The following is a 10,657-nucleotide window of genomic DNA, read 5'->3' as shown; positions in this document are numbered from 1 at the left end:
AGTTTTTACTTTCTTTTTATCGTGGTATCATAGTCCTTATAATTTTTCTACTATCTACAGCATTACAGAAAAGGCTGGACAAAATAAAAAATAGCACAACTTTTTAAAAGGCACACAGCACAAATATATCCACTCTTCTCTCTTTTATAAGAAAAAAGAAAAACAGTAGAAAACATAACTCCATTTTTTTTCTTGTTACTGATCCCATTTAAGATATTCACTGTGCTGAATCTTTTACTACCACCCCACAAGAAACTTCACTGGTAGAACAGGTAACCACATTTCTCTGAAAAGCACAAGTGAAAGAGAATCCATAATTTCCAAACAGCTTGAAATATTTTCTCGTTCTATCATGGGACTACAACACAGAGAGACTGAAGTGAAAGGTGCTGTGTTTTCAACCCCATTGGTTATTTTGTGCAGAAACTCAGGAATCCTGTTAGTCCTAATTTTTCACTGTTAACATAGCGAGTGACTGGACAAGTCTGTCAGTGCACCTGCCCAAACATCCCTTACTTTTACTGTTTTTTGCAAACACAAGAATTATGGCTATTACCAAATTCTTCTAACTAGTGAAGAAGAATTGCCTTGTGATGTGAGCAGAACCAAAAGGCCATGCATCCAACTACACTTTCTTGTTCAGCCTTGTTCAACTAAACTACTTTTTTGTATCAAATTCCCTCTATGGGACAAGTATATTTCCTCAGGTAGCTGTTGATAAGACTAATAAGGGTTTCTTCAGCACTTTAAAATAATATTTACATCACTGACAACATAAATAGAGGTTGTGTTAACATTTTAGAATAATGTCCAAAAATTGTTCTGTATAGTACCATACATGTATAGTACCATTACTCTGATTTTTTAAACTGGCTATTTTGAACCAATGCTTTCAAATTCTGGAGACATCTGAATGACCGTTTTCACTCTCAACAATCTTTAATGTGTTTGGCAAAAGATAAAGAAGTATGAAATGCTAGTTTCCAAACATAAGTGTAAAAGAACAAATCCAGTGATGATTTTACAGATAGTATCTTCTCAATAAGAATGCACTTTTAATACAACTAATTCCTAAAAACATATTTTAATTTTAAAATAATTGAAAATTACCTAAAAATGAAAATGATAAAACACATTAGAAACCAAATCACGGTGTGATTAATGAGTTTTTTTCACTAACAGCAGAACTGAAGTCTAAATCTACAATACTCAGCAAGTGATTAAGTTATTTCAAAATTGGAATTTAGTGAAAAAGAGAAATGATCCAACAGAAAAGGCTTTCTTCAGTTATTGTACATCCATTGGCAGCACTGGCAGGATCAAACATATCTTCCAAAGTTGATATTGATTGCAAAGTAACATCAAATGGGATCTGACAAGAAGGGGAAGAAAAAAAAAAAAAAAAACTTTGTTAAGTGTATAATTACCAAAACCTACATATATAAAATATTCAAATATCTCATAATGAAGCCAGATTTCTGACCTACAACCAAAGTGTAAATTAGAAGTGCTAATTGCCTCAATATAAATTTGTGGTTAATGACATCTATTCCTTGAAACTAGAAGAATGAGATTAAGGGGAAGAAATTTCTGTGAACAGTCTAGCTCACAAAGTTCCTCCTAATCATTTGTAGATAAAATGAAGATGTCAGAAAAGAGTAGCAATAATGATTAGTAATTTGGAAAGTTTTTCCTAAAATGAGAAGTTGAAAGACTTGAGCTAGTTGTAGAAGGTGAAACAGTGGGCTAAATAGTGGGATAAATTGTTTTGTATGTCCATTGGACACGGAGAAGAGCTATTTAGCTCATTTTGCAACTAATACGCTTTAGATATTACAAAAAAACAACTGTAGGAAAATAAGCACTGGAAGAGGCTATCTAGGGAGGTTAATTTCTAATGCAATTATTATATTGAGAAATTTACTTTTAACATTTAAAATTTGAACTCCCAAGCATAATACTTTATTATCTCTCTCAAGAGCAGAGCTGTTCATTAAATGGCTTTAAAAATAAACTGGTAAATCAATTTTTATTCTTAAAGCATTCTTAACATTCTTAAACAGTCAAAGAATGTTAGATGAATAATTTAATGAAAAGACACATTTTCGCCTTAGAAATATAACTCCATGCTGAAGCAAAAGCGCTAGAAGACACATGAACAGAAAAAAGAGAATCAAAGAAGAGAAACTGGAAACATGACAGGAGTTAAAGTATGACAGCTGAGAGAATGAGAAAACAAATACCACAAATTAGAACTGACTTTGTCCAATTAATTCACAAGAAGATCAGCAACAAAAAAGTGTATGGCAGGGAAAAAAATGATGTGAAACTACATATAAGCAATGTATTTGCTGCCTTTTCCTGTGTGTTTGAAAACAAAGGGAATGTACTGTTCTCCATAATACATAATCCCATGCTGAGGTTTCTAGCTCTCACAGAGAAGACTGGGTAATGCACACATGCAACTTATTTGAAAGCTTGGAAATACTACATAGAAATATTCTGTAAACAATTAAATGCTAAGCTGGCTTTAGGGAAGAATGAAGATTTCTCATCACCTTGAAGGATTAGACTTCACTCATTCAGCCAACTCTGCCATATCTAATAAGATGTAGTCTGAAGCCTCTGCTTGAAACTTTGTGGTGAAAAGCCCATTGGTTCACCTGCTGAAACATTTTAGTTTCTTGTGGCAGTATGGCAGAATAAAACAGAGCAGATGACATCATATTCTTACTGGAGAGATACTGTTAAATCTTGCTCTCTCACTTTCATTGTAGACCCTCAAAAAGAAGCAGATCAAGTGAAGGGGGATTCATGAGAATTTAAAACAGGCCCAGGAGGCCCATAGAAATCTAAGGAAGCTTGGCCATACCTTTCCCTAGGTATTTGTCACAAATCTACCATGGAAGATATTTCAGTGGGACCATAGAAAGTATAGCCTTGCAGAATAAATATGTATGTATGCATTGATAGAGCTGGACTATCAAGATATGAAGGTCTGGGAGTCACTTGGGAGAGACCTTCAGGATGGATAAAAGGAGTGGCAACAATGGTGCAATGTATATAAAAGGGAAACAGAAAATATGTAGGTAACAGCCTGCAGGATGCACAGGACAGCATTACAGATTCTCTCTTCAGTAACAGGCCATTAGCTAAACTGTTTCCAGATAGAACTAGGTATTCCCTTTTGGTAAAGAAGAGCTACCTGACTAGAAAAGGGTACGGTTGATGCCCATTATCACTTTATTGTGAACAATTATAGGCAAGATAGTTATGGGGGAGTCATATGTTATGGATTCAAGCTCTTCCTTGGAGTTCCTTAAGGCCTGGCAGCACTGCTCCTGATCCTCCTAGCATGCCTGAGAACACTGAGTAATATTGCTGCCTGCTATGGGCCAGTTCCCATAGTCTCCTCTGGGATACTGACTACAAATAAATACCAATAGGAATACAACAACATGGACGAAAAAATGGCATACTATCTGTGAGGCAGGGAAAGCTAAAGAAAATAGAAGGAAATCCTGAATAACTGCAAAAATAACAGGCATGGAAGAAAATTGCATTTGGCAACTGCATCGTGGAAATACAATGGAACAATAAATTCCATCTAAACAATGATCAGAGAATGGTGAATAAACCAGATAAATCCATTGTGAGTGAGATTTATTTTTAATACATATTTATTTGTATAAAAAGGTGATTCTAACAATGAAGATATCCACAGCTGGTAATAATGAACATTTGTATTTAAAAAAATAAAAAGTAAAAAAGCCCAGAAATGTATGAGAAAAAGATTGAAAGGTACAAGATACTTAGTAGTAAAATCCATGTTTCAGCCTAACTGAACAATTGTTTTATTTTAGAAAACACATTTTTACTATTGATGAGAATAGCATACCTCAGTCAATGGTGAGGACAGGTCTGGAACAGAGAGCAGAGCTTTGACTTCAGATAAACACCTTTTAGCCATTTCCTAATGATATAAACCAAGAGAAAACCAATGCTGTACTATGTCTCATCCGATAAGCTAACAGATGGTTTGGCTTTACAAAATTGTTCAGAACCACCACGTTTTAACTTATTCTAGTTAAATTCAGTGGAAAATACATTTTATTCTGCAACAAAAATAGTTGTGTTTGCTGTACAATACAAGTGCCCAAACCTTGCAGTTTTTACTGAGGAGAAATTGCCCCTGGCTCAGGTATTAAATCCAATGAGCATACTTTTGCCACATGTTTACTGAAAATATTATAAACAAACATTCTGACAAGATGGTATTTATACGTATCTAATGCATGGCATGTTAATCTTATTACTATTCTAAACATTGGTTTTCCAATTACTGACATACAGTAACGAAAGTTTGAGCAAAAACCTTCAGGTAATCAGAAATACCCAGTAAAGGACAGCTCTGTCTAGCCTCCTGTAAACACTGTATGCTGTGATTGGCCAAAACATCATTTGTTCTCCAAGCTGGTCAAAATACAGCTTTGTAATAATGGCACAGTGCACAATTGTCACTGTTTCACAGCATCCATCAGACCAAATGACAGCCTCTACATCATTAATCATTTCATATAATAGATATAAAGAGAATCCTGTCACATGATAAATGTCTCCCACTTTGAAAATAAACGTCTATTTTGCCTTGGCATTTATCAAGTAGCAGTTATGCTGTGGCAACATTCTATTCCATTGACATTATCTCAAAGAAACCACATGGAAAATTCTGAAATTACCTCTTTTGTGTATGTATGTCAGGGGAGTTATTTGGTTGTGGACCATATTCAGCCTTGCTAATAACAAAAAAAAAAAAAAAAAAAAAAAAAAAAAGGTGGCATAGAGAAAATGAAAATAAATTCACTGCCAGTTTTACTCAGCTCTCAGTAGTGTTATTAGAATGTTCTTATTTCAGAAACCATCACTGCCCATTTTGCATTGAAGATGTGTAACTGATTTTTTAAAAAGCACTTTTGGGTTGATCTCTCTGCTAATTTAACACCGTGCCAAGCATTTTCAGATGTAGATTGCTATAAATTAGGCATCAAATTTCAGATTTATGTACCTGAAGATGTGGCCTTTATTTTCAAGGGGGAGTTTGAACAAGCCTGGTATTTTTTGTAAAGCATCAAGCAATATGTAAGGAGAAGGAAAAGTTAAATATTAAATGAAAAGTGAAAATATCTCAACATTTCTTGAAAGGGGTGAGGCAAGTTTAATCTTCTGTGTCTGCCTTCCAAGCTACCTGTCATTTATTTCCCCAAAATAGACATCTTAAATAAAACTGTCAGACATATTTAAGAGCAAAATTGTTCTCACTTACTTCTGTTTTTTCATCAAGATGCACTTTTGCAATATTAATTTCAGCTTTCTCTGAAGGAATTATTTTCAGGTTTTCACTTTGTTCAAGAAAACTTGTAGGTTCTGAAGCTGAAGATAAGGTTTCCGAACTTTGCATCAACATTTCAACTTGATGTTTCAGATTAGATAATTTCTCCCTTAAAGAAATAACTCTGAAAGACAAGATTTTATTACATATTGATTAGGTTCTAGATTTTCTTTCATTTCAAGACTGATCTCATTATTGTACCAAAAGAAAAAAAAAAAATCCATTAAAAATGTGTAAATATGGAATGTTTAAGCTTTTTGCATTAAATGTTAAGAAGCAACATTTTAAGTAAGCCTCTCTAAGAAAAAAAAACTCATTCAACCAGCACAAGGTGGGCTGACAAGCTGGGTAGCAGAGGCTGCACTTATGTTTGACCTTTAGTCCTTTCCATCCACCTGCTCAGCCATTCAAAAAATTTTGGTCTAGATTAATGACAAGGAATAGGTCATGAAAAATTCCATCAGATGTAAAAAGAAGGGCTGAGTCTGGGGCTACAACAAATTATTGCAGGCTCAGAGTTGTATGGGAAGGAAGGAGTACCTAATCCAGTGAGAGAATGGAAGAGTGCTAGCATTTTCTTTTGTTGCTATACCAAAGTAATGCAATTAGCATATGTTATTCATTTCTTTAAGAAACAAAACTAAAAGACTAGTGTACTGAAAAGACATAATTTTGGATGGGTTTGATGCTGTGTGCAACGTCTTACAGATTTTATAGTGAAAAGTCTGAAAAGCTAAAAAGAATGCATTTAAAGACTTTCATATGGCATGAAATAACAGGACAAAGTCAGTGATTACTTACCTAGCCAATGGAACCCATAAGTGACCTGAAAACACAGACATTGAACTGAAAATCTTGATGTTGCTAATCTTGACAGGCTTGGTATTATAAGCATAAAGCAGCAAAACCTGTAGACGAGATGGAATAGGTAAACTATACTGTGAAAGGGTACAGAAGGCCTAAAGTATTTCAGTGATACTGGATTATATGACTATCAAATTCAGTGTACTGGTAAAGACTAAGATAATTGACTTTCAGAAAAAAAAGTAGAGTATGGTCTCTTAGAATTTGTACTATACTCAATTTTTATGGCTGTTAAAGCACTTATTTACGGTTATTTTCTTTCAAAGTATATGAATTATTTCAGTGATATCATTTATATGGGTTTGAAAATGAGTTGTACCCTATAGAGCCACCATCAAAATCCCAATCTAGCTCTGATCCCAGTCAATCAATCACACTTAGGTTCAAGTTGAAAGTTCCTACTTCAAGTAGGCTGAACAGAGACCTTTTATGAATTTCCAAAAGGCAATTATTTACACTTCCAATATGACCTTGTGCATGGCTGTCATCATACTATATTTAAATACACGAACTGCACATAACTCACCATTCTAACAGAGTGGTATCAATATCTGAGCACAAGATGATGAACTACAATGTTCTCATCTTTCACAGAATTAATTTTCTTGTATGACTGAAAATATGCGTCCCAGTAGTGGCTGATTATTTTGACTACATGGAGAGTGTCAAGAATATGGCATACATATGTCAGTTGTTTTCAAGAGTTGTCTCCAGATCTCTACTGGTCTGTAAGGCCTTAAAGTAACTTTTAAAACTATATCGAGAAGTGCATTCTTTGCACTAACTTCACATTGCTTCTATTAGCTCGCTAATAGAGATGAGAAGGATCTAGCAAAAACTTTGATTTGCTAAGCCAAAATGTTTAGAGACCATGAAACCCTATTGCAGTATCAGAAATTGTATCTACATTCAGTTCCATTGTTTAAAAACAACACAATTTCCATCTCCCAGTCTCTCACTTCCACACAACCCTCCAGTCCATCTCACCTTTCATTTTTAATCTGATTTCTCAGGGAAATGAGGTTCAAGAAATCCCAATTTCTTTGTATATGAACACCTCTCCTTTCTGACAGCCTCCTACCAAGTGATGCTGTTTGAATATTTGCAACCTTCAACCAAATTTAAGTGTAGAGTCTTAAAGACTTAAAAGTCTTGCAAAAGACAAGCAAACATTATGGTCTGGAGGCTCTACATGATCTCCAAAGTCTTTCGTTAACCTGCTATCAAACGACTGTCAGGGCATTATGTTTGTCCTGTGTAGCAGTTTTGTGTTGTAATAAATGCATCGCTCTGGGCTGTCCAGCTTGCCAACTGGACAGTTGTTCTGTCATGACCAAATATTCACTAGAAATGAGACTTAATTTATTCCAATACTTAAAAACTGCTTTGGTGTAGCTATACCTTAGTCTCTGTATTGCTTGATGGCTTTGCCAAAGAAGGATTGTACCACTGAATGTTAATTTCCTCATTTGAAGCGTTTGCTGCTCTACTCTCTGATCGAGCAGTCTGATGGTCTGCTTCTGTGGTGACAGAAACTGGAGAAGCTATTCTCACACTTGGCATCTTTGGTAAAATTCCAGAAGTTTCAAGAGACATCTGAAACACACACACAAATTAAATTGTATTTTACTAGTGTAACATGTTTATAATAACCTAATGTCTATTAATATTATTGTAACTTTGAGTCCTGTGCAAATATATGCTTATTTAGATAAATGGGTAATTATTTAAAGGTGTCCATCTCAACAAGTCAAGGCTTTACAAAATTCACATAAAGAGATATTTCTAAAGGTAATACAAAGAACCTGTAGGCTGACTTAGAGACATCTACAATAACAGTGATTATTATATTTGACTTGTAATCCTCATGGTATTATCCTTTTTGCTAGAAGATATTATTTGACATGCTGACCATACAAAAATTATTGATGGAAAAGTCATTTGGCTGCTATACGTACTGATAACTAAAATAGAAATGCCAGACTGAAGTTTTATTTATGTTTAAATATTCTTTTTGTTCATTTTCAGGGTGTCTCTGTGGCGCAATTGGTGAGCGCATTCGGCTGTTAACTGAAAGGTTGGTGGTTCGAGCCCACCCAGGGACGGGGCATCACATTTTGAAAGGAAGTTGTGGGGAGCTGGGGATTGGCCTCTTCTTGCAGATAACTAGCAATAGGGAATGGCCTCAGGTTGTGCCAGGGTAGGTTCAGGTTGTAAATTAGATGGAATTTCTTCTCAAAAAGAGTGATTAGGCATTTGAATGCCCAGGGAGGAGGTGGTTCCTGGGGGTGTTTAAAGAAAGGTTGGACGTGGTGCTTAGGGACATGGTTTAGTGGGTGACAGTGGTGGTAGGGTAGTCGTTGGCCCAGGTGGTCTTGGGGGTCTTTTCCAACCTTAATGATTCTATGATTAGATGTACAACTCACATACAGTGATATCTACTGAAAATCCAGTCATTTAATTTGTGAGGATTTGTCACATGTCATATCTACTCAAATACACATGGAACATTAGCAGACTATTCATCAGATAGTTATTGTTTAGTTATCATTTACCAGGGAAGCAACTGGAGGAGTACTGTCAACCAACATTCATTCATTCATGAATAAAAGCCTTTAAAAATTGTAAAAGATTTGATTTAAAGACTGAACAGTGCCACATCATTTCTAGTTTTTAAGTGTTTTGCAGTTTGTAAAGAATGAAGGAGGCTAAACAGTGACATTTTGGTGGAATACGGATGCTGTTTAGAGCTATAGTGTCTCCATCATTATTATGTCCAAATTATGGACACTGGAAATAACTGCCTGGAGAGTTAGTTCTGTTTTAATATTGAATGTTCATTGCTGAAAAAGCCTGGAGAATTTTACCCACTTAATTTTTAGACAATACAGCTCAAAAGGCAATAAATCCGAGTGAATGGAAGACAGATTTTTCTCACTAATCCAATCTTACTTCATAAAGCCAGCTCCCAACCCACATCGAAATATAGAACTGAAGATAAACATGGAGTCATGCATGCTATAGTTATGTATTTTAGCACATGGATTTACCTTCAGTATGGCATGGTACAACAACCTGGGGATGGTCCGCAACACATAAACTCTGAATATGATAATACCTCTTAGCATGCCATGAGGTTTTGCACGGCTAACACACCTAGTACAAGAATATTCTACATTCAAGATCTTAGACTTTACTTTTGGCAATGAATCGCCCACAATCCTGCTAAAATGCAAAGTGAACAAAATTATAAGAAAATGCACATATGGAGATGGGAACGACCTAATTTATGCCAAGCTCCTCAGTTAAAGCTCTCAAAAGTCTATTTTATGATATGCTTTTCTTTCTAAAACGTGTGGTGTATTTTCTTTTTCACTGAGCTGTTTCTTTTGTTATTTACATTATATTGAATCTTTTGAGGATGGATATTATAACTGCTCTTGTCAAACTGGAGGGCTGCTGAATTGCATCTATTCAACTTTGGTGAAAGCCTGAGAACAACAAACTGTCTTATTTTAAGTGTTTCTAGCCCTACATACTATCATGCAGTGGAATAAAAAATAAATATTTTTTAAAAAGCATGAAAAATGCAACAGGCCACACAATTTTAACTTTAACCTTCTTAATATAACTTGGATTCTTTTCCTGTAGAGCTGAAAAAAAAATTGTAAGTCAAAAACAGAAAGACATATGTAACTGAAACAAGCTTGTACATAAACATCTTTCTTTCAAAAATATCTATTTTTATTGTTAAAAAAAAAACAGTATCAAATTACAGTAACATTTAAAAAAAAATAATTTACACAGCCTTCTGAATAGTTAAAGCTTCTAAAAATATTGTAACAAAAATCAATGAAGCTTAGAATTTAAAAAAGTAAGAGCTTTATGCTTGTTAGCTGTCTACAACAGTGAAGCTAACACATGATTATGAGCTTGCACCTGTCACGAACATGACAGTGAGCTCTGAAGCTTATTATTCTAGGACAGTGTAATACTAATTATGTCAAAAGAAGAGCAGACAGAGTAAAATAATTTTTGATATACGATGGCTGTTATAAATGTCACATACCATATATTTACAATTTATTCAGTGGCACAGTCAGCTCTTTGTTGGGAAATGAGTAATGATATGCTGTCCAACACTGCAGAAAGTTCACCAACTCTAGAAGAGCTACTTTCACAAAAGTATTTTAATTCATTTTGATAAGATAAAAAGCCCTCACTCCTCAAGGCTCCCTTGTCTCCATCTAACCCCGAACACAGTAAGTAAAAAATAAACCATAGAGAGTAACCCATCATTTTAATTTTTTAGTATTAGGATAATTGTTAATGTGAGAAGTGTGATGGGGAAACTTGGAAGAAAATCATTTTTACATTGAATCTTCAAAGACTTTTGCCATACAA

At 34.8% G+C, this 10,657-nt stretch overlaps 1 protein-coding gene and 1 non-coding gene across 2 annotated transcripts in view; one reads left to right on the top strand and one right to left on the bottom strand.

Annotated features, from left to right (window-relative positions):
* Positions 1-914: 914 nt before the first annotated feature.
* The window catches only part of CFAP54 (cilia and flagella associated protein 54), a 109,853-nt gene continuing 100,110 nt past the window's right edge, over positions 915-10,657 (bottom strand). The window contains exons 65-69 of the mRNA XM_068658827.1: positions 7,655-7,849; positions 6,191-6,297; positions 5,324-5,513; positions 3,899-3,973; positions 915-1,372 (exon numbers count right to left, since the gene is read on the bottom strand). Coding sequence (XP_068514928.1) covers positions 1,244-1,372; positions 3,899-3,973; positions 5,324-5,513; positions 6,191-6,297; positions 7,655-7,849 — 696 coding nt within the window. The 3' untranslated portion in view covers positions 915-1,243. The remainder of the gene's footprint in view (positions 1,373-3,898; positions 3,974-5,323; positions 5,514-6,190; positions 6,298-7,654; positions 7,850-10,657) is intronic.
* TRNAN-GUU (transfer RNA asparagine (anticodon GUU)) lies at positions 8,285-8,358 on the top strand. Its single transcript has one exon. It is a non-coding gene; the product is annotated as a tRNA-Asn (tRNA).

The sequence above is a fragment of the Anas acuta genome, chromosome 1 (genome assembly GCF_963932015.1).
Source record: "Anas acuta chromosome 1, bAnaAcu1.1, whole genome shotgun sequence".
Taxonomy (NCBI): Eukaryota; Metazoa; Chordata; class Aves; order Anseriformes; family Anatidae; genus Anas; species Anas acuta.
The sequence above is the reverse complement of the archived record's forward strand: the minus strand, read 5'-3'. Positions and strand labels throughout refer to the sequence as shown.